A 22,648-nucleotide genomic window follows, 5' to 3' on the forward strand; every position below is an offset into this window, starting at 1 on the left:
CCATTTATCATGTTTTCTTGCCGGCCCATCTCCTGTGTGAGACTCTGAGCTCCCAGAGGGCCAGACTGTGGCTTGTCCACCTTGGTAGGACACAGGCCTGTCATGCAGACAACTACACACGTGTGACCTGAATGAATGATTACATCTTGGTCATCATGAGTAGTGGCACAGGATGGGAGAATTCATTCCACACAGCCTCATTTTAAAAAAATTGAAATATCATTGATTTACGATGTTGTGTTAGTTTCTCGTATACAGCATAGTGATTCAGTTACACATATACATTTTTTTCATATTCTTTTTCATTATGGGTTATTACAAGCTATTGAATATAGTTTCCTGTGCTACACAGTAGGACCTTGTTGTTTCAGCCTGTTTTTTTTTTTTTTTTGGCCAAGACCCTCCCTCCCTGACAGGACCACCCAGATGGGTGTAGAACTCAGGGTCAGAGTTGCAATGAGAATGGCCCCGTAAGGATTCAGGGGGGCATGGAGAGGCAAGGATTGGCCAGCATCTGGGCCCCAGATAAGGGAGATGAGAGAGATCAACCTCACCCTCAGGCAGGAAAGGCTCCATGGACAGGGAGAGGTTTTGGAGGGAGGAGAGTGGGTAAAAGGATTGGTAGAAGGAGGAAAGAGTAGCCACGTGGTCTTGGCAAGTGTACTAGTCAGGGTTCTCTGGAGAAATAGAACCAACTGGAAGTATATATACAGAAAGAGATTTATTATGAGGATATAGCCTATGTGATTGTGGAAGCAGACAGGTCCCAAGATCTGCAGTCAGCAAGCCAGAGGTCCCAGAGGGCTGATGGTGTGGTTCCAAATGCCACCAGGCAGGCTCGAGGCCCAGGAGGAACGGATGTTTCAATTCAAGTCTGAAGGCAGGAAAAAGCTGGTATCCCAATTTGAAAGCAGTCAGGGTCAGAACTTTTTCTTCTATTCAGGCCTTCAACTGATTGGAGGGGGCTGCCCTCACTAGGGAAGGCAATCTGCTTTACTATGTCTATGATTCAAGTGTTAATCTCTTCCAGAAACGCCTGTCCAGACATCACTCAGAATAATGTTTGACCAAATGCCTGGGCACTTTTGTGGCACAGTCAAGTTGACGTATAAAATGAGCCACTACAGCACATCACTACATATCACTGAGCTTCAGTTTCATTATCTGTAGATTGGGGGCAAACTGTATTTACTGTCAAAGGTCAGTTGGAGGAATCAACTCACTAATACATGTGAAGTGCAGGTGTTGTGCCTCAGGGGACAGAGAGAGGTCAGACACTCCCCTCTCTCACTGGCACTCACTGGGAGTTGGGCTGTTTCCTCCCCCTCCAGGGCTGGTTTTAACCTCTCTGGGTCCCTCTCCTTTGACTCCTTACAGATCTTCCCCTCTCAATATTTTATCTTGATTCCCTTCTGGTTTAGTCCAGGCTCCAGAAAAGGATGCTGGTCTGTAAGGCAGGCAGCTTCTTCCTCCCTCAGGCCTGGAGGTACTCTGCCTGGGGAGAGGTACCTACAACTGGGACAGAGATGAACCAGAGACCAGGGCTGCACAAGGGCGGAACTATGCGGAGGAAAGAAGAGGTTGGGAACAGATGGGAGGGTGTGTAGCCTGGTGGAAGAAGGGATTGTGTAGGGGTTTTGGAAGAACTGGGTGGGAGAGGGGATGCCTAAATGGTGGGTGGGTGATAGTGATATGCTGGGGTCACCCAGTACTGGTATTTGACACCCGACTGTACCTCTGATGATCAAATGTAATCCTTCATTCATTCTGGACTCTGCATTCAGTAATCATCCTGTAGCTGGAAATTGGACACAGTAAAAAATTGGCAAATGCTACTAGTCAAGGCACTTTCCCACCAGAGAGTAGGTGTTGGGTGGGGAGGGTGAGGAAACCAGAAAGAGAACTTCTGTCATGGTAAGGAATCCTGTATTTGAGCCCCAGCCTCTACCACTTACTGAGTGATCTTGTGCAAGTTTCTTAACCTCTCTCAGTGTCAATTTCTTTATCTACATTGTAGGATTGATTGGTATTAGGCTTAAATTAATTAATATACATAAAGCACATAGAATCATGCCCTTTCCAGTCCACTCAGTAAATGTTATCTATTATGATTTTGGGAGAGGAAGTGTGTGTTAGGAAAATGAGCATCTTAATCCACAAGTAAACTACACAGGAGTGTCTCCTGTTGGTGATGGGGGCATGCCAAGCTCTGTGGGCATTAACAGAGAAACTGACAAATCCTTGGCTGCCCTGGTCTTATAGTCTACATGGAGAACCAAATATGCTCCCAGAAAGTTACACAGCACAAATATGTACTCATATTTGTATAATAATTTGGGGGTGGAGGGATGGGTTAGAGTGCTTAGCATGCACGAGGTCCTGGGTTCAATCCTCAGTATGTCCGTTAAAAACATACAAACAAACAAAAAAAAACCAGTTTACAATTCACAAAGGCTTTTCAATGAATTATCTCTTGTGATCCTCACAACAGCTTCCCATTTATAGAGGAGGAAATCAGAACAGATGAATGATGTCAAGAGATACAGAGGCAAAGGCAGAATTACAAGCTTTACAAGAATTGTCACCAGATCGGTCATGGCAGAGCACCAAGAAGTGCTCCTGTGTGAAAATAACACAGAGTAAGTTTAAGACCCTTTATCCAGCATCTTTGTCCGGCCAGGGATCTTGTCTATTACGCATATTGAACAAACTAAAGTTTTGCCGACCACTCAGCATAATGCACAGAACACTGGCCTAAGCTCATCTCCAGGGCACCTCTCCGAATGGCATGCCCTTCATCTTGGGGGATCGGTGCCCCTTCCAGGCCTCTGAGTCTAGAGTAGGGGACCACGTCTCCGTCCCAGGAGTGGCTCGCCGCCGATGACTCCTCTCAGCCTTAGGGAGGCAGCACAGAGCCCATCAGGCCTCTCCTTCCTTCATCTCTATGGCGGAAGTGAGTTGTTCCGGCCGAAACACAACAACATTCTCGGTGATGGGAGTTAATGGACTCGTCCACATGAGGGGGATATTTCTCACCATCAAATCTTAAAATCCGAAAGATAGTCAAGAAAAAGTCAGCATTCAAACAATAAAGCAGCATAGGTCTCTGTTTGTCCGCTTGTGTGGCGGTAAGACGACTTGGGCGGCCGCACTGGTGTCAGGGCTCGGCCAGCCGTGCCGGCGCCCCCGCCGGAGGCCCATGGGGCGGTGGGACCGGCCGGGCTCGCTGAGGCGGGCAGGTCTTCCGGCGCCGGCACCGCCTCCTGCCGAGGGGATCTGGCGTCTGCCGGTAGGGCGGCTGCGTGGCCCGCGGGTCCCGGACCGGGATTCCGGCAGGTAGGGGACCGTTCTGGCCGCTTGCCTCCCTTTTCCGTGCGAGGGCGGGCGCGCCTCGATCTCCTGGGCCCTGCCAGGCTGGGCGCGGGGCGCCGCTTCCGAGACCTGGAGGAGTCCGCTCCTCCCGCGTCCTGGCACCGTGGGGGTTCGCGGGGAGCGGCGGTAGGAGAAACCCGACCCGGGCGGGAAGGCCTTCCTTCGTCCCGCCGGGGTCTCTTGATGCGGAGCCGAATAACTTTGTGTTTTTTGCTTTCAGCTCATCTCTTGCGGTTCATCGCGCACGCGGAGGTTGGCGTACCTGCGGGGATCGCACCTGCGGAGGGCGTAGCTGGGCGTGAGGAGGAGGAAGGGCGAGATCCAGCCTGAGTGACCGGCGCTCCAGCCTGCCCTCGTAAGGTGAGAATGGGGGTGCTCTGGGCTCCAGCCTGGCTCAGAGAAGGCGTCAGCCTCTCCTGTTGTGCTCTGCAGACCTGGGCCTTGGGGGGACCAAAGGGACGAGACTGCCCAGGCCCTGCCTCGGAGAATTCCCCTGCTCATCGGGGGCGGGCGTGAGGGAGCAGATGAACTCATCACAGACCAAAGATGGCTGCGTTGGGAAGGAGGCTGGATTTGGTTAGTACTGACTTCTTGGAGTAGTGGAGTCTAGCATAGCGCTGAGAATGAGGGAAGAGCCTGGGTTTGGGGCAAAAGTGAAGAGATGTGTGGCTTGTTTGGGAATTATTGGGACACGAGAGGGGGAAGTTGTGGAAGAAAGGGGAGCCGGACCAGAGCTAGAAGTTTTTAGATGGGAAACAGCTAGACTGAGTTTAACTAGAGGGCAGAAATGAGCAAGAGCGCCCTGCTCAGCCTAAGAGTGTAGGAGAAACCAATCCAGCAACCATTCCTGGGTCAGGATGAATTGAGCAGTTACTTTGTACTAGGAACCAGGTACTGAGATTCCAGCAATGAATAGGATACGCTCCCTGCCCTCAAGGGCTTGTCTGCCTAGTTGGAGACTCTGGACAAGATTAACATATGTGAAAAGCTAACTGATAGTACAGGTAGCTCTGGGCCGATTGCCAAGTGACAGGCAGAGCCAGCTTGATTTCTGAGCAATCTGAGGACAGTTGCCCTGTGTTTAGGGGCACAGAGACAAACAAATACACTTCCAAGAGAGCTGCCAGATCCTGAGGAGATAAGATGTGATGTCAAGCTGGCCTGTTTATGGGGACTGGAGACTCTTAACCAGTAGAAGAGGTAAGGGGGTGATGGAAGAGTTGCCTCTAACTATCTGAAAGGCTTGTTTATGGAAAAGAGATGAGATTTATTCTTTGTGACTTTTTTGTTTGTTTTGGGGGGAGGTAATTAGGTTTATTTATTTGCTTATTTGTTTTAATGGAGGTACCGGGGATTGAACGTATGCTAAGCACGCACTCTTCCACTAGGCTATATATACTCTTCCCCCTTATTTTGTGTGACTCTTGATAGCAAAACTAAGACTAATGTTTTGAAGCACTAAGAGACAGATTCCTTCAGTAAAAAGGATAACTGAATTGAGCTGTTTAAAGATGAAGTGGCCTGCTATGAGAGGTAGTGAGTTCTCTGTCAGAGGAGGTGTGTTAGCTGAACCCTCTCCCTCTGGGCTCCTACTCAGTTACTTCTGAAGGTCTGATTCTTAAGTCTGTTCTTTCCTTCTCACTCTCTCCACCAGTCCTGTCCTGTAGCCTTGCATCATCTCTCAGCAAAAAAGATGTCATAATTATAGCAACTAATACTGAGTGTTTACTGCTTGTCAGGAACTGCTTTAAGTGCTTTACAGATGTAATTCATCCCATCCTCCAGATGACCCTTTCAAGGTAGCTATTGTTAACGTCCCCTTTTTATAGATTGGGGAAACTGAGACATGTAGGGTTAGGCAGCTTGCTGAAGATCATACAGTGAGCAGTTGGCAGAGGTGGAATTCCAGCCCAGGCTGTCTGGCTTTCAAGTCACTGCTCTTAACCCCTATTCCACTGTGTTTTACATGTGTTATTTTATTTAATCCTCACAGCGATCCAAATTTATAGATAAGAAAATAGACTTAGAGAGGTTGAGAGATTTGCTTAAGGTCACAGAGCAAGATGTAGGGGAGCCTGGATTCAAACCCAGCACGGTTGGACGAGAAAACCCCCACACTCTGCACTTCACTCTCCCACAACCCACTGTGCCATCTCGATAATGGTCACTACTGTAGGGGCCTCTCACTGAATTCCTTGCCCAGCCCTTTCTATCTTAGATTGACAAATTTTTAGCAAGAGCCTGTGAATGGCCCTGGAAATGTGCGAGATTTGGTGTGTACATGTGTCAGTCAGATGTTAAAGTCTAGTCTTCTTAGCTTTTCCTGACTTCTCAAAGCAGTTTGTGACCCCAAAATAGTGAAGAGTTATTCTTTGCCCATCAGCCAGAGTTAATTTTCAGATGCACAAATTTGATCTTGGACAGTGATGCACTGACCCTTCACTGCCTGCAGGACAGAGTCCAAATGCCTTAATTTGGTCATTCAGGGTCCCAGGGAATCAAATTCCAATCTTCCTTTTCTTCTTAGTCCCACTGTGTAGTCTCACCACTCTGGTAATGTTTACCTGCCTATCTCTCCTCTATCCTGGAGTCTTCTTAAGGGTAGAAGCTGACAGGTGTTGCATGGTGTGCAGGTGCTGTAAAATGCACTGAATACCGTCACGGAATTCAAGCCCTGGCTGGTTGTTTGCATTGATAACTTTGAAGCTCTCCTCCATGCTTACTTTGGCAGCACATACACTAAAATTGAAGCTCTCCTTTCTGACCCCGAGAGTCTAGGATTGTTGATTGTTGGCTGGCACGTGCTGCTGCAGCGCAGAGAAGGGTGTGGAGGCGAGGTGAGGCGGGGCCGGGCCTGGAGGGGAGTGAACAGGTAACACACAGATCGTTCAGAAGGTGTTGGCATTCTGACCTGGCTCCTCTTGCAGGGTGGCCCCTGGGTGGGGTGAAGCTCCCCCATCTTTACTCTCGTCCCCATCCCAGTGTGGGCCACTGGCTACAAGATGAACTGTCGCTCGGAGGTGCTGGAGGTGTCGGTGGAGGGGCGGCAGGTGGAGGAGGCCATGCTGGCCGTGCTGCACACGGTGCTTCTGCACCGCAGCACAGGCAAGTTCCACTACAAGAAGGAGGGCACCTACTCCATTGGCACCGTGGGCACCCAGGATGTTGACTGCGACTTTATCGACTTCACCTACGTGCGTGTCTCCTCTGAGGAGCTGGACCGTGCCCTGCGCAAGGTCGTCGGGGAGTTCAGGGTAAGGGGGTGGAATGGTGGGCTGCGGGTGTTCCCTGGGTGCTGTCCCCCTGGCTTGCTGTCAGACCAACTTCCCCTTCCTGGGTGTGCAGGTCAGGTTCTTTCAGGAAGGTGCATTCAGAGCTCCTCTGGGTGGGGAGAGCTTGGTGGGGGGCAGTGAGGGGGCCTTGTAAAAATACTGAGGAAGAAGGAGAGCAGGAGGCCTTGGTGGCCAGGTCTCCTGGGGCGATCATTGCCCCTGTGCTCTTGACCCTGTCTCTGACTCCACAGCCCTCTCTCCTGACACCTTCTCTTTTCCTCTGCTTCCACTTGGGCCTTTCCCATATGAAACTCCCAGAGAGGGAGGGTTGCTGGGCTGAGGCACTTGTCATCCAAGTGGAGCATCCCTTGGGGAGCTTGGTGCGTGTTTGTGTGTGCCTGTGTGGGTGCAGAGAAGGTGGAAGGGGCACACCAGGCTGCTAAGGTTGGTCGCCTCAGAAGGTGGGACCAGGGGTGTGGTTTTTAATTTTATCTTCATTTGAGGTTTCAGTGTTTCACTGTTTCAGTGAATGTGTCATTTTAGATTTTCAAGTAACCAAGGGAATTTCTTTTAAGGTGCCCTGCCTGGGGTCAGACAGAGATGGAGGGTTGTCTGTCATGAGTTGAGAGAGCATCTACCTTGTGCTGGGCACTGCACGCTCCTTGCAGGGGGTGACCCCTCTCCCAGGCCACAGTATTGCCCACCCCTCAGCCCCCCGGTCCCTTGGAGCTTGGAGAGAGCTTCCCATCCCCCTGCAAAGGAGGCAGTGGTTCTCAGCCCTCTGTCCTCCAGATGCCCGTGAGAGGCGTGTGGAGCATAGTGGTTAAGAGAACACACTCTGGAGCCAGGCTCTACCACCCAGCAAGGGTGTGACCTTGGGCAAGTTACTCCACTCCTCTGGGCCTCAGATTCACTGTGTGTAAAATTAGAATGATAATTATACCCACTTCATAGGGCGTATCCACCGGGAGGATTAAATGAGCCACATCTGTCAAGTGCCTGAGGCCGGCATGCAGGAAGCTTATAGAAGTCATAGCCAGTATTGCTGTCAGTGGGGTCATGTGAGCTTGGTTTGTCCATGAAGAAGAGTCTCCTTCCTTGATGGGCAGTTTAGGACTTGAGAGAGGCTTCCTTACCCTCTGGGTTGGCCCGCAGATGGAAAGGTGCTTTAGGGTCTCGGCTGTACTGGGAGGAGTGTGTGGCCACCACACCCTATGGGGGGGACAGGCAGAGGTACTGGACCAGGTGGTCCCACCTGCTTCTCAGAGGAGAGAGGGAGAAGCAGGCCGGTCTGGTCTGTCCTTCCCCTCACGTCCCACTTCTGCTCCTTGGCTTCTGTCTTTCTAATCAGGGATCACTGGGCTTTTCTTTAAGAGACTGTGAGTTAAGGTTGTCATTGAGTGAATGAAGTAGGACTGGGCTTAACTGGGCACGGAGAAGGCAGATAATGTTTGCCTGGAGAGGAGGAAATTTTGGAGAGAAGGTGATTTTGGAGGAAAAAAAAAACGTTTTGAAGGATGGGGGCCAAAGGAGTGGGGTTGTGGAAGGAGAAAGAGGTCCCTTCTTGTAAAGTGAAAAGCAAGAATTTAAAGTCAGATAGTCTGGATTCAAACCCTGGTGCAGTCATCATCCACTGGCCTGTGACTTTAGCAAAGTAACTTGCCAGGACTCTGAGCCTCATTCTGCCTCAGAGAAACGGAGGTTCTGTACCTGCCCCCCGGAGTTGTGGAGAGGAAGGGGCTGGACTGTATGTGTAGAGTGGCCCAGAATACGGGTTTAAAGACATCAATTCTGAGCAAAGCTGGAGGAGTGGGGTGAGCAGATTTCATTGGTTTGCTTGAACCACTCCATTTTAGGCCAGCAGTTTGCTATATCACTTCACACAAATCCTTTACTCTCTGGGTCTCATTCCCCGCCCTCTCTGAAGGACTAATGAATCCAGGAGAGCACTTCCCTGGGGCATAGGAAGCAGGCCCTCACAGGGCGAGAGCCCCTCAGAGGCCTTGGCCTGCTCGTGTCTTGCTCCTCCTTCCCCAGGATGCTCTGCGCAACTCCGGGGGCGACGGGCTGGGGCAGATGTCCTTGGAGTTCTATCAGAAGAAGAAGTCTCGCTGGCCTTTCTCAGATGAGTGCATCCCCTGGGAGGTGTGGACCGTCAAGGTGCATGTGGTGGCCCTGGCCACGGAGCAGGAGCGGCAGATCTGCCGGGAGAAGGTGGGCGAGAAGCTCTGTGAGAAGATCATCAACATCGTGGAGGTGATGAACCGGCACGAGTACCTGCCCAAGATGCCCACGCAGTCCGAGCTGGACAATGTGTTTGACACAGGCCTGCGGGACGTGCAGCCCTACCTCTACAAGATCTCCTTCCAGATCACCGACGCCCTGGGCTCCTCTGTCACCACCACCATGCGCAGGCTCATCAAAGACACCCTAGCCCTCTAGGCCTTGCTGGGGCCTTGCGTGCGCCTTGATGGCTTGTGGACCTTGGCTTCTGAGGACCATACTGTTAGGCCCTTAGGGGCTCTGGAACCCGCTCTGGGTCCTTGATGAGACTTGGAAGGGCCACTGCTGGCTTCCTTGTTTTGTGGTTGCCAGTCTCTGGCCATCCTCTTAACCTTCACTGTGGGTCAAGTCTGGCCTCCATGGTCTCTCTGCTCCCCTGGTGGGGGGGTCCCCTTTCCTTCGCTGTACAGAGGAGTCGTCACTAGGATGGTGAATAAAATTGAGAATGTGAATTTAGGTTGAGCCATATGTCCCTTGGCTGGCGTTCTGCCCTGAAACATGAACACTTCTGGCAGACCTATGAGGACATGGGGGTATGTGGAGGGCAGCATTCCAAGATGAGAGGAGTGGGTGGATGGGATTAAAGACAGATTAAAGCTGACTGATTTCGTACTTTGTTGGACATTCACAGAAGCAGTGTGACCACAGTCAGTCCCATGAATGAGGACACAGATCAGGATCTGCTGCTTTGGGATATGATTGTGGTATTTCTCCTCCCTTCCTAAGGACGCTATGACATCCTTGTCCTTTATATTATCTGGTCTTGCTTCAGGCACCCCCAAAGATCTCTCCTCTCTATTCATTGAGCACACCCAGACCCCACTTGAACCAGAAAGCTCATTTGATTTGGTCTCTCTCTCTCGATTGGCCAGCTCTCACGTGTCCAGTGTCCAGTGACCCTTCCAGTTTGAGCTGGCCCTCGCCGTTGTTAGGACATTGCTTTAATAAGTCACACTTGTGTGCTTTTTATTGTTCCATATTTTAGAATGCTTTTTTGTGGGGGGGGGGGTGGTTAAAGGAGGTCCTGGGGATTGAACCCAGCACCTTGTGCATGCTAAGCATGTGCTCTACCACTGAGCTATACCCTCCCACCCCCTACAATGCTTTTTGGTTACATCTGGGCCAGTTCTAACCAGATTGAATGAACTGGGTGTAAGCAGGGGTGCTAAGGGAGAAGTGGATTGGGGGTCTTGTCCTTTGTCCTGGAGCATGTAGGTGCAGGGATGGCCAGGAGGTGTTGGCATATTTTTTCTCATTCCAGGCTGCTCTTGGCTGTGTGCTATTTCATGACAGGTTTTGTAATGTCCTACCTTTGACCTCTGGGGCACTGGGGAGTTGGAGAACTCCGGAGGTCCTCAGGGGTTAAGAGATGGGAAGCAAGTCCTTGATGAGCAGAGGGGTGGGGGTAGGTCTTAAAGTGCCCCCTGCCCTCCATCTTCCTGCTCCCGAGGGGATGGTGGATGAGAAAGGCCACGCATCACTAAGGTTCTGGAGGCTGCTCTTTCGCCTCCTGTCCAAGTGGCCACCTAGGCCACCTAGCAGTATTGGTCTTTGGCCCAGGGATAGGGAGCCCAGGATTGAAGATGGTCCTGTGTCCCACTCAGCGGGGGCAGCACCCTAGCCAGCATTTGGGGTGCGGTCTGGAAGATCTTTTCAGGGTTTTGAGGGAAGGTCTGCTTCTTTTGCCAAGCGGGAGGGAGAGCCCTGGGGACAGGACTCCTGGGTTTGGCTGGTTGGGTGCATGCGCCAGATTTGCATGCGTTTGTCTGTGAGCCTTTGGGCCGAGAAGCACAGCAGCGCCCGCCGTGACTGTGGGCCATAGCTGCACTGGAGGAGCCCTTTGTCTAGGAAGGGCCCCAGCGCTCTGCTCAAGGGGTGGGGGCCCAGAGCGCCTGGGATCCGCCCCTCGGGTCCCTCCCCGACGCAGTCGCAGCCTGTCCGCCCGTCCGCCTGCCAGCCGGGACTCTCGCACATCTGGCGATCCCGAGCACAGCTGGGCAGCCGGCACCGAAGCATGAACGGCTCACAGGCGGGCATCGCAGCCCAAGCCGCCTGGCTGAGCTCCTGCTGCAACCAGTCGGGGGTGCAGCCGGAGCCCCCCGAGGGGCCGCGCGCCGTGCAGGCAGCGGTGCTGGGCGTGCTGTCGCTCCTCGTGCTCTGCGGGGTCCTGTTCCTGGGCGGCGGCCTTCTGCTCCGCGCGCAGGGCCTGACGGCGCTGCTGGCCCGAGAGCTGCTCGCGTCCCGGGAGGCCGAGCCCAGCGGCGCCAGCGGAGGCGACGACGACTCTTAGACGCCCGGCTGCGCTCGGGGGTCGCAGCCTCCAGGCGACCCGCGGACTCCGCGCCTTACTGCGAGGGAGCGGCCCGGGCGCCCGACGGCTGCGGCGGACGGAGCCCCGGCGCCCCCACCCCCGCGATGCTGGCGCGCACGCGCAGGTGAGAGCCCTCGCTGGCGAGAGCCGCAGCGCCGGACTCGGGGCGCAGGAGGCCGTAGCCTTCGTATTGGCTCGGCTCTCTGGGCGCAGCCACAGAGCCCCCAGCTTTTCAGCGACTCTGGTTTTGCCTCTGGAAGCCCACGGAGTGGGGCCTGCAGCTACCCCAGGTGTGCCGGATCTGAGCGAAGAGGCTGCCCCTCCCTCCCTCTCCCATTCTCTCTCCTGTAGCAGCGGCGCCCCAACCCAAGGCTTTTTTTTCTAGATCACTGTTACTATGGGAGCGGGGGAGGCAGGACAGACCATGGAGCAGGGAGGCCGGAGGGGCCACAGTGTGCTGTGAGGCCCTTCTTCCCTGCAGCCACGCCACCCAACTTTGCTCCAGCCCCACCTAGTACTAAGGCCCAACTTGGTGTCACCCCAGCACTGCCCATCCCACTGGAAGGCTGAGGAGAGACACCTCCACAGAAACTCAGACAATCCAGGCCTCTGGCTTCTGCTTCCTTCTCTTCTTCTGGAAGCCTTTTCCCTGGAGGGGATTTGAGTAAGATTCCTCACTGTGGCCTCCCTCTTGAGGCAGGGATGGGAGTGAATTTCAGTGCAGAGCCTGGGGCCTGGATGACCCTGGGGGATGGGGCCTCCTCCCCCAGACCCTGCGCAAGTTGGCAGGATGCATGTAGCCCAGAGCAAGGAGCTTTGGGTTGTGTGTGTGTGTGTGTGTGTGTGTGTGTGTGGTAGGTGACAAGGCTCCTAACAGCTGAGGGGCCTCAGGAGCACGTTGCTCCAGGAAGCTGGGGCTGAGGAGTCCCAGCTGTGGGGTGTCCATCTGGCCCTCTTGCCTCTGTCTCTCCAAGGACAGGAGCCATCTGGAGGGAAGGGCCTGGGTGGCCAAAAGACAAGGTAATTCTAGGCCAAGGCTGCCTTGGGCAGAGCCACAGGGGTTGGTGAGGGAAGTCTTCTCTGTCCCTCCTCTCTGTTCCGGGTTGTACCTAGGGGGTCCCACGAGGTTTCTGTGGGTGGGGCTGTTCATTGGAGGTGCCTCTGACCTCTCTTGCCCCTCCTACTCTCGAGCCCCTCCCTTGCCTACAAGCGGCAGGCAGAGGCAGGGTCCCAGCTTCCCTCTGGCCGAGACCAGAGTGAGCGCAAGGGAGTGAGTGCGTGTGAGGAGGGGCTGAGGAGGGGCAAGGGGCCGGAGTGGGGAGGGTGCAGCTAAGCAGCTGTGAAGCTGACGACGTGTGATCTCTGCTCAGAGCAGCCCAGGATCTGGTGCTAATCCTGGGCAGCTGTGCCACACTGGCCTTGCTGAGCTGTGGACTTCTCACCTCAGGCACACCGCCCCCACCCCCTTGGAGAAAGGGCTGGCCAGGGCAGTGAGAGGTGTGTGTGTGGGTGTGTGTGTGTGACTGCTCCCAGCACAAGGACAGCAGGCAGGACCCAGGGACAGTCCCCACCTCACTTTGCTGTGTCCTCAATTCCCCCTCTTTATTGTACCTGGGTTCACCCACCACCTTGCCCCATACCTTCTGCTGCTTTTCCATCCTTTCTCCCATCTCCATCCTGTGCTCTTTTCTCCTTCCCCAGCTGACAGTCTCCATGTCCGCCGTGAACCCTTCATTTTACAAATGGGAAAGCTCAGAGAGAAGAAAGTAACATGACGTGAATGACAGAGCTGGAAATGGTCCCTGGGGCTCCTGATTGATTCTGAGCTCAGTGGGTGGGGGCGGCATCCCTGAGTGAGAAGGACTCCTTGGGTGGCCCCTTTTGCTCTGTCCTCCCTTTCCCTGATTTCTCACCACTCTTTGAGATGCTGATGCAAAATATAGACTCTCTTCCCAAAAGAATGACCCTTCACACATATTTGGCATATGGCTTCTGGGGCTGGAACCCCTACTTCCCCCACCTCCATGTCCTCCCTCTTGTTCTTACTTCTTAGTGGCCTTGCTAGATACCTTCTTGCTGCTGGGAATGGCCTTCCAGATGCCACAGCAACTCCTCAGCCAGCTGGGCTCAGTTTTCCTGGCTGAGGGAGGGGGTGAACTCAGAGGGTCAGCTGGAATATACATCTATGGAGAAGAATCCAAGTGGAATGAGCAGAGGGATCAGAGGTCAGGGTGATGACTTGGATTGGCCTTTGGGTTCAAGTCTGGGTGGTGTCAGGGATGTAAAGAGATTTGCTGGAGGGAAGGGTTGTGCCCCAGTATCATTTTTACTCAGGCACTCAGGCAGGGCTGGGGGTGTTGGGGTGGAGGGAAGAAAAGAAGGGGCAGGTAAAGGCTTTCTTCATCCAACTTCCTGCCTTTAGTCTCCCTTTCAGCTCAGTGCTTGTAGAGTCAGCCTGTGGCATGTGCTAGGGACCTCAGTGTTCCTGAGGGAAGATACTGAGATACTTGCCATGGAACTCTGACCCTGGTCAAGGCTGTCAGACTGAGTGGGGAGGAAAAGAATTTAGAAAATTGAGAAATGGGCGCTGCTGTCCCGCCATCTCAGGCTCTCAGGCTGACAGTGAGTGGTGGGGGAATGGCTGCAAGTCTGAGTGCCATGGAGGGAGGCCAGGCATCTGGACCCCAGCAAGCTCCAGTAGCCTGCACTTTCCTTGACAGAAAGGCTGGGGCCACAGATGGGAGGACATCTTGCCTTAACCTTCCTGCAGCCCCTGGATCTCACCCTGAGCTGGAAAGGGCCGTTATTCCTTGGCTTCCACATGGTGCAGCTCCCTTCCCAGCAAAGATGGGGGCGGCTATCTGTTACAGATTCCGGAGCCTTGCCTGGTCTGTTTCCCAAAGAGCTCTCCCTCCAGCCCTCTGGCCCATGGGGAACGCCTGCTGCCTTGATCCATGTGTGGTGCAGACAACAGCCTGGGAGAAACCTGGGTTGTGGTGAGACCTAAACCTGGGATGCTTGCCGTTAGCTGCTTTCTCTGATCTGCCCCATCCAACCTCCTGAAGTGCTCATGGTGTGGGTCTGGGAGGTTGGCGCTCCAGGAATGAATGGGCCCTCTGGGCACTGAAGAGGCCACACCCCGGATGCTCAGTGCGGCAAATGCTGGCCACGCCCCCTGTCTGCCAGGCCTCTGAGGACACCTGTCCCGTCTCTGGTGCAGGGCAGCTATGGTCTTACAGGCCACTGACTTGTCCCTGCTGAGGGCTGTGGATCATTGTCCCCCATTTGGAGGTCTTGGGTGCCCCTGCAATGTCCCATCACTTCCTGTGGCTTGTTATTAAATATGCTGATAATGCAAGTTTGGAGTATACAGTCAACGTTTCCGGCTCCTGACTCTTGGTATTAGTGGTACCCCTGGGACATCCTCCAGTTTGGAATGTTTCTGGCAGATCCTGAAATAGCAACCGCAGCCCATCTCCCCTGGTCTCTTCTCAGTGCTGGCTATTCCCCTTCCATACCCAGATCCAAATCCTTCCAAGAGTGGGTGGGTAGGAGGTGGGGTAGTGACTCACACGCCAGCACTTGGCTGCCCCCCTGTGGCCAGTGAGGGCAAGAACACCGCTCCACTCAGTTGATACTTGGGGGGCTCTGATCACAGTCTTAACAGAGCTTGTGCCTCAAAATGAGGGGATTTTGTGGGCGTGTGCACTGAATTCTACATTGTGAACTTTCCTGAACCTCAGTCTTTTAATCCATGAAATGGAGGTAACAATGTCATGAGAATCAAATATGGAGTACGCTTGTCTGTAGACAAAAGGCTTTCTACACTGTAATTATCATGTAACGTTGTTACTGTTAGTTTTTTCTCCAAAGGTGGCCATCCCCAGAGGAGAGGTGTAGAACCACCCACCCCGTTCCTGGGAACGCTTCGTTTATTCATCTTTTCCATGAGTGTTTAGTGAGTGACTGCTCTGTGCTGGGCAGGTCCCTGGGGCTGGGGATGAGATGAATATGACAGAGGTCCTGCCCTCAGGGAGCTCACAGTCCTGTAAAGAGCACTGTTCACAAGACTGAAGTTAACGCAGACAATAAGAAGTGTCCAGCGTTGACAGAGCCAAGAGTAAGGAGTGACTGGCTTGGCTTGTAGAGGTGGTGGCCATACTGAACGGGCATTTATGGGGCAAAGAAGGGGAGGAAGAATGTTCTGGGCAGAGGTACAGAAGGGTGTAGGGTTGGAGGTGCCCTTGAAGCAGGTAGGTAGAATGGAGTGTGAATGGATGTGAGACCAGAGGGGTAGCAGCCTGGTAGGGAGTGGAATTTACCCTGGGGGCAGTGAGGTGTCTGGAGGGTTTTAAGCCAGGAATTGACATGGTAAGATCTGAATTTTAGGGAATTAGGGGTAAATCTGTGGGTGGGAGTAGGCTAGAGGTAGAGAGACAGCCAGGAGGCTGTGGTCCAAACCCAGCAAAGATGATGGTGGCCTGGACTAGGATGGAAAGAAAGGGAACAGATCCAAGCGATGTTTGGGATTCAGGCTTTTGGTCACTAGTTGGGTGTGAGAGATGAGGGAGAGGGAAGCGGGAGGAGAACAAAGCCCTAGTTCCTGTCCTGAATTAGTGAGGGGGTGGTGATGCCTGCCACCCAGTGAGGGGCTGTGTTATCAGTTAGGATTTTTTTGGTCTGAATTTACAGGAAACTCAAAAGATAGTTGGCTTGAACAGAAGGGAATTTATTGGCCCACATAACTGCAAAGCCCAGTGGTAGTTCTGGCCTCAGGCCTGCTTTGACTCAGGTCTGACAGTGAGAGCAAGCCTGGCCCCTCTGCCTCCCGTGGCTGGGTCTGCAGCCTGTGTCAGCTTCTGGCAGGGTAGTCTGGTGGTTGGAGCAAGGACTTGACATCACCGGCTGGATTTGTGCTGGCACACCCTTCCCTGGCTATGTGACCTGGGCAAAGTGCTTGACTCCTCTGTGGCTCAAGTCCCTCCTCTTTTGAGTGGGGAAAAGCAGTGCCAAGCTACTGCATCTTTCCTTAGGACGAAATGAGATCCACCCGTGTAGAGAGCCCGGCGCAGAGCCTGGTGCAATAAATGTGCGTGTTGTTAGTCTCAGCCTCCACGTGAGGCAGGGTGTCGGCTTCAGATCTATCAGGAAGGCGGGGGCCCTCTCCCAGGTCCCTCGGGCCAAACCACAGGAGCGGCTGTAAACTGTCCTAACCTTGACGAACTTGCTGCGAGCACGGAATATTCTAGATCTCGATCACATTCTCTACTCAGACACCCCAAACCACGGGGCCCAAAGGATGGAGACTGTCTCCTCACCAGATCTAAGCCCGTTTCTGTCCTGGAGAGAACAGAACAGAAGGTGGGCATAAACAGATACATGGCTGTTGCAGACGGTGGGGGGAGGGGGCGGGGTCGCAGGCAGAGACGGTGGCCAATAAGTCCAGTTCTGATGTGTTGAGTTTGAAGCACATCGGGGACATCCAAGGTGGACAATTAGTGTATAAGGCTGGGGCTCAGCACAGAGACTTCTGGGCAGTGGTGTTGCTAGAGACAGAAAATGGAACTGTGGGAAGGGACCAGGCTGGGGGGAGAAAGGAGGAGGTTGAGGGGGCCACCCTGGCAGGCCACCACTAAAAGGCAGAGCAGAAGCAGAAGAGGAGCTAGCAAGGCCCTCCTGGTGGAACCTCAGCCCTGGATGGCTGCTGAGTGCCCCCAGAGAACATTTCACCCCTGGGTGGACTGGTGGCACCAAGAATGGTCACCAGACCCTGCAGGACCCTCTCTGAGTCTGGCCAGCTCCCTCTTCCGATGCTGATTACTGCCAACCATGCCCTCTCAACCCTGCCTCTGCCCCCACCTGCCCCCATCTCCCACACTCTGCTCAGATACCCTCACCTCCTACTTCTCACAGAAAGGAGATGCCATCGGACAAACTCCCTCCACTCTGTCCCCAGACCTCCTCTGGAGCCAGGGGCTTTTCCCATGTGTCCCCGGAGAGGCGCCTCCCCCAGCCCCCATAGATGCACTGTCCTCCTCGGCACCCCCACCCTTTCACTTTTGATTCTTTAATGCTCCTTTAACTGCTCCTTCCCTGCTGGCTCCAACTTCAAAACACTCAGGTTTCTTGCATCTTAAAATAGCCCTCCTCTGCACCCAGGGCTCCTCCAGTTACTACCCTGTGTCTGGCTTCGTCTTTACAGCTAAACTGCTCTAAAGTCACCCATTCTGCTGTGCATCCCCCATCCTCCTTCCGTCTTGGCCTCCTGCTCACTCCTCATTCCTCTGCAGCCTGCCTTCTGTCTACACTGGCTCTGGCGGGTCAAGATCTACCTCTGGATGCTTGCTTGAACCTGCTTTTCTGTTCTTATCTCAGCTGCTCTCCTGGCACCTCTCCCTCCTCTTCACAGCCATCCCCATGGCTTCTGGGGCAGCTCTGAAAGAAGCTCCGGGACGTGGAGAGGGGAGGCTGAGACTGTAGGCTCCAGAGTGATACTGGGTTCACACCCTGGGTCCGCCACTCACTGGGTAACTGAAATCCTCTCTGTCATTTGTGAAATGGGATCTCAGAAACTCCTGAGATGGTGTGGACTTCAGCGTGTGGGAGGCTGGGCCCTGGAGTGCCTGCCTGTCTGAATCCAGGCTCCCCAGCTCCCAGCTCTGCATGCCCTTGGCAAGACTTGCTGTCCCTTGTCCCTGTCTCACCTCTGTCTGGGGGTCCTGGCCAGCACCTCCTCTCTCATTGCCCAGGGCTCACATGCCTCAGGACTGTTGGAAGCCTTCCTCTTGCCCTGCCCTCTTGCCCTGGGTGCTCTCCCCCTCTCCTGGAGCTGAAATCACTATCTCTATGCATGCCTCTGAGAGCTGCAGCCCCACCCTCACCCAGGTCCTGAATCCGGCATTAATACATTGGCCCATTCTGCCGTGATTTACTCAGCAGCCTCTCTGGCAGCCACAGGAGAATACATGGTAAATGAGACAGGCCCCTGCTCTCAGAGCCTCCGTTGTTCTGGTGGGAGGGGACGTTTAATGAATGTGTGAACAAATATACGAGGTAACTGCGGGCAGTAATACAACAGGGCAAGGGGGTGGAGACCTGTGGGTTGTTTAGGTGGAGGTAGTCATGGGAAGCTTCCCGGAGGAGGCGGCATCTGAGTCAAACCCTGGCCAGTGAGGAGGATCCAGCCAGAATAAGGGCTGGAGCAGAGTGTTCCTGCCAGAGGGACAGTGGGTCAAAAGGTCCTACCGTGGGAATGAGACTGGTGCGTCTGAGGAACCAAAAGGAGGCTGGTGCGTCAGGAGCTTAATGAGCTAGAGGGGCGGCAAGTCATGGAGGAAGACCTTTGCTCCTGGCGCACCATCTTCACTCCTAGCCTGTCTGGCTCCCAGGGCATGGTACCACCTCCTTCCCAGCAGCTGTCCTCCCCTCTCCTTCTTTGCACATCACCAAATGTGGTCCATTTTGCCTTTTAGAGAGCTTTGCTCCATCTCTAGCCACCAGTCTCACCTCTCACGCAGCCCCCATGTCCATTGGTGCTTCTTGGCTCACCCTGCTCCACGGGCCCCAGAGGGGTCTTGTAAAAAGGAGTAGCCTGTCAAGCTCCTCCCTGTCTAATGCCCCCACCCCAGCCCTCAAAATGGATTCTCACTGGTCGTAGACGGAGTCCAAAATGTGGTCCTCAGGCTCCTACTTGGGCTTCTGCTCCCTCTCTTCGTCGTCTCTGTCCAGCTCCATCATGTCCTCCAGGCCTCTGAGAAGCTGTCTCCACCCCTCCTTCCATTTCTCGGCTGGCCCCTTGCCCTCCTTAAGGCCTGGGGATCCCTGTCAGGCATTTCCACAGCCCCTGGGAGTCTCCATCCACATGTCCAGTTACACGTCTCGTGTCTCTCCTCGGACATCTCGTAAGCTCCGAGAGAACAGGGCCAAATGTGTTTGTTCCCTGCTGCTTCTCCAGTGACTGTCGTAGTGCCTGGCACATAGTAGGTGCTCAGTAAATACGTGTTGAATGAATGAAGGGTCGAGTTCTACAGAGAGGCTGCGGGAGGGGAGGTTGGAGAGGAGTCTCCTGGACCGCCCCCCGCCCCTTGAAGCTGCCCACCCACCCAAACCTCCCACTACCCTCAGCCTCACCCAACAGCATGAGCCCCGGCCACTTGTCATCCTTACAGCCTCTGTCCTGACCATTTGACCCTGATCCCCTCTGGCTCTGATTCCCATTCTGCTCCTCCTATCCCCAGGCTCAGCCTCTGCCCCCTCAGATCTTCTGGTGAAGCAGGTGGTTCTCTGCCCCCAGGCCCTGGGCTCTTTCTTTTTTATTTTTATTTTTGCTTTTTTGGGGGGTGGGACAGGTAATTGATTGATTGACTTATTGACTTACGTATTTATTTATTCAGTGGAGGTACTGAGGATTGAACCCAGGACATTGTGCTTGCTAAGCACACACTCTTCCACTGAGCTATACCCTCCCCACGAAGATATATTTTTGTGAGGGATCATGTTAGGGTTCCAAGCTGTGCGGTGACTTAATTAACTTGGTGCCTTTTACCACAAGAGGGTGCCTAATGTTTGCTCTTTACTGTCCCCTCTGTTCCTCTTGCAGTCACTGTGCCTTGTGCAGATCTGCTCCCCCATGCTTCAGAGGGCCATCATGGTGGTGCCTCTGCTGTCCAGGGGGAGATCCTGGGGCTCCAGGCCCACCCCATTTCTCTGCAGAGTCTCTTTCCCCCGCGGCAGCCTAACTCCTTTACCCCCGTGACAGCATCTCTTTACTCACAGTGGATAGTTCATGTGAACCTACCTGTTTTCATGACTTTGAACCTCTTCCTTGCAAAACAACGACCCAGCTAAAGGTAGATATACCTCCTTTTTGGACTGGCTTTCATGACAAACCACCATATTAGCTGGAAACGTCTCTGGCTGAGCCATCTGCTCAAATGTCAGCTCCAACAGGATAGGGGTTCTTGCTATTTCATTCACCGCACACAGAGGGCTGCGAGGAAACAGATTTTTAAATGCAGAGCATCGTCCCTTAAATTTCATCTTTGATCACGGAGTGGGGAGGAGGCAGAAACTATAAATGCATCATAGCCCCTCAGTTCTCTCGAGTGAAAAAAATGTGTTAACTCCCAGAGACATGCTAGAACCTAGTTGAGGCACCTTGGAGTTTGATCCTATAACAGGCTGCCGGTGTGAATGGAACCTTTAGAGAAATGATAGCAAAGTTTAAGAGGGTTAGTCGGTAGACTTTCAGATACTGTCAGGCTCATCTTTTAGATTTTGCCACATACTGTCAGTTCTTTAGACATCACTCTTCATGCGTTCGCAAAAACAAACAAACAAAAAAACAGATTAGCACATTTTTCCCCCACTGTGTGCAAGCTGGGTGGAGAGGGCAGAGCTGTGTGGTTGGCTGAAGATTGGAACAGCACACTCCAGCACCTGGGAGGGCGGGCCAGAGGTTGTGGAATCAGTGCGAGCAGAAACCGCTTCAAATGCACAGGTGGCAGGCGGATGGAACATCTCGCTGCCTGTTGGTTCCCAAATCTGAATGTATCTTTTCATTTCAAATGTCTCTATCAGATACCAAATGTTACAGGAACTGTAGGGGAATGAATTAAAAGTAGAAACAATATTTCGTTCTTTGCCATTTGAGAGAAATGATGAATATTTCAAAACCATTTGGTAGAAAGCAGGGGGCGATGTCTCCCTTTCCCTCCCCCAATGTCTAAGGCAGTGTTCCTGTTTCCTTTTTCCTTTTTTTTTCAATGTTTAAATTATATTTATTTATTTATTTAATTAAAATTTTTTTTATTGAAATATAGTTGATTTATAAAGTTAGTTTCAGGTGTACAGCAAAGTGATTGAGTTATAATGCAGTGTTTCTTAAAAGTGGGTTCCATGGTCCTCCAGCCTCAAGGGACTTTAATGGAAACATCTCTGGCTGCAACTTGAATAAAGGTCTTGTGTTACTTGAATAAAGGGTTCTGTGGTCATAAATATGGGAAACTTTGTGTTAAGTAAAGTTAAAGAGGTTTCTCTATTGCAGTTCTTGTAAGAAGCATTAATATGCCAATATTATGATGAATCAGAGAGAAGCACAGAGCACTTCCCAGCAGATCTGACCAAAGAATTATTTTTCCCCCTCCTTCTCCTTTTTTGAAAGGAGCATCCCACGGGACCACCATTCCAACCAACATGCTTTGGGGAATCCTTTAAAACCTTCTCTTTGGAAGAGAAGAACAATTTTGGAAAAAAAAAAACAACAAAACCAAAACTTAGCTCATGTCTCTTCAGACAACGCATTTCCTTTGCTTTGTCAGAACAACAGTATAAAATTAATTTTATTTCCAAGGACTGTAATGCCACATTACTAAATTTAAATTCACTTTTTTCCCCAAAGAGGGTTTTAAAAAACACATTTCGGAACTACTACTTATGTGAAACAAATCTCTGCGTGGAGAAATGGCCAAATATGTACAAGAATTTTATACAGGTTGCAAATGTGATTTCAGAATTTCCATTTTGCCACAATTATTTTACCCAAAGTTCACCATACCCTGTGGTTCCTAAGACGCAACAGATCTTGGGTGGTTTCCCTTTAGCATGGCTGTGACAAAGGAAGCCCTTTCCCTGAACAGCTATTTTGCTTGCTTTGCTTTTACCAATCTCTACAGCCGGTCCACAGCCTTGTTGCCTAAAATGAACTGACCTAGACACTAGGGTCAGTGGCCTGCGCTATTGGCTGAGGAGTGGGGACCAAGTGGCCAAGGTGTGGAAGTTGGCTGCATTGGCTGAAAGACCGGTCATGTTTTACTAGACTAATCTGAGTTTATCATGTTATACATGCTGAACTTTAATTGTAACTCTGCTGCGATTATGGCTGGAGGTTGTCATGTTGGCTCCATGGCTGCACCAAAATAGTGGAAATTCAAAGACTCTTGATGAAAGGAGTGGCAAAGTCATGTTGTAAAGGGGCCTGAGGGATGGAGATGGTTGTGAGTTTCTTTTGAAACAATCTACCGTAGGGTGGTCAAATACAGTGCCCACCAGGGCTGGGCAGGAAACGTAGGGTCCCCCTCTAAGGAAGGGGGGCTACGCAACTTGAGATGACTGTTACATGAGGAGATTCAGGCCTGATGGTGTCAGGTCTTCTGATTGTTCAAGAGGAGATGGAAATCCAGATTTTTTATAAATTCTACTGATCTGTTTTTACATTTTTTATTGAAGTATAGTTGATTTACAATATTGGTTTCAGGTGTACAGCAAAGTGATTCAGTTATACATATGCATACATATATATTTATATTTGCTTTTCAGATTATTTTCCATTGTATGTTATTACAAGAAATTGAATATAGTTCCCTGTGTTACACAGTAGGTCCTTGTCGTCCATCTATTTTATACACAGAAA

At 52.3% G+C, this 22,648-nt stretch overlaps 2 protein-coding genes across 8 annotated transcripts in view; both read left to right on the forward strand.

Annotated features, from left to right (window-relative positions):
• The first annotated feature begins 3,189 nt into the window (after positions 1-3,189).
• Positions 3,190-9,528, forward strand: ATG101 (autophagy related 101). Of its 5 annotated transcripts, XM_032492892.1 has the most exons (5): positions 3,190-3,336; positions 3,593-3,732; positions 4,458-4,572; positions 6,355-6,626; positions 8,682-9,528. In XM_032492892.1, the coding sequence occupies exons 3-5, from the start codon at positions 4,521-4,523 to the stop codon at positions 9,084-9,086; spliced, it is 729 nt and encodes a 242-aa protein (XP_032348783.1). In that variant the 5' UTR covers positions 3,190-3,336; positions 3,593-3,732; positions 4,458-4,520; the 3' UTR covers positions 9,087-9,528. The 5 variants fall into 5 exon arrangements, with proteins under 5 accessions (XP_032348783.1, XP_032348786.1, XP_032348787.1 ...); XM_032492895.1 differs by lacking the exon at positions 4,458-4,572 and having other exon boundaries at positions 6,300-6,626; XM_032492896.1 differs by lacking the exon at positions 4,458-4,572.
• Positions 9,529-10,749: 1,221 nt separating this feature from the next.
• The window catches only part of SMIM41 (small integral membrane protein 41), a 100,947-nt gene continuing 89,048 nt past the window's right edge, over positions 10,750-22,648 (forward strand). For all 3 annotated transcript variants that reach the window (XM_032492902.1, XM_032492900.1, XM_032492901.1), the window contains exon 1: positions 10,750-11,362. In XM_032492902.1, the coding sequence (XP_032348793.1) occupies positions 10,942-11,217 (276 nt within the window). In that variant the 5' untranslated portion in view covers positions 10,750-10,941 and the 3' untranslated portion in view covers positions 11,218-11,362. The remainder of the gene's footprint in view (positions 11,363-22,648) is intronic.

The sequence above is a fragment of the Camelus ferus genome, chromosome 12 (assembly GCF_009834535.1).
Source record: "Camelus ferus isolate YT-003-E chromosome 12, BCGSAC_Cfer_1.0, whole genome shotgun sequence".
Lineage (NCBI taxonomy): Eukaryota > Metazoa > Chordata > Mammalia > Artiodactyla > Camelidae > Camelus > Camelus ferus.

Bases quoted from the DNA above. Each gene is read 5' to 3' on its own strand.
- ATG101 (XM_032492892.1), top strand. From the start codon at position 4,521: ATGTCAAGCTGGCCTGTTTATGGGGACTGGAGACTCTTAACCAGTAGA. The intron at 4,573-6,354 runs GTAAGGGGGTGA...TCCCCATCCCAG, and splicing joins ACTCTTAACCAGTAGAAGAG to TGTGGGCCACTGGCTACAAG. The intron at 6,627-8,681 runs GTAAGGGGGTGG...CTCCTTCCCCAG, and splicing joins AGGTCGTCGGGGAGTTCAGG to GATGCTCTGCGCAACTCCGG.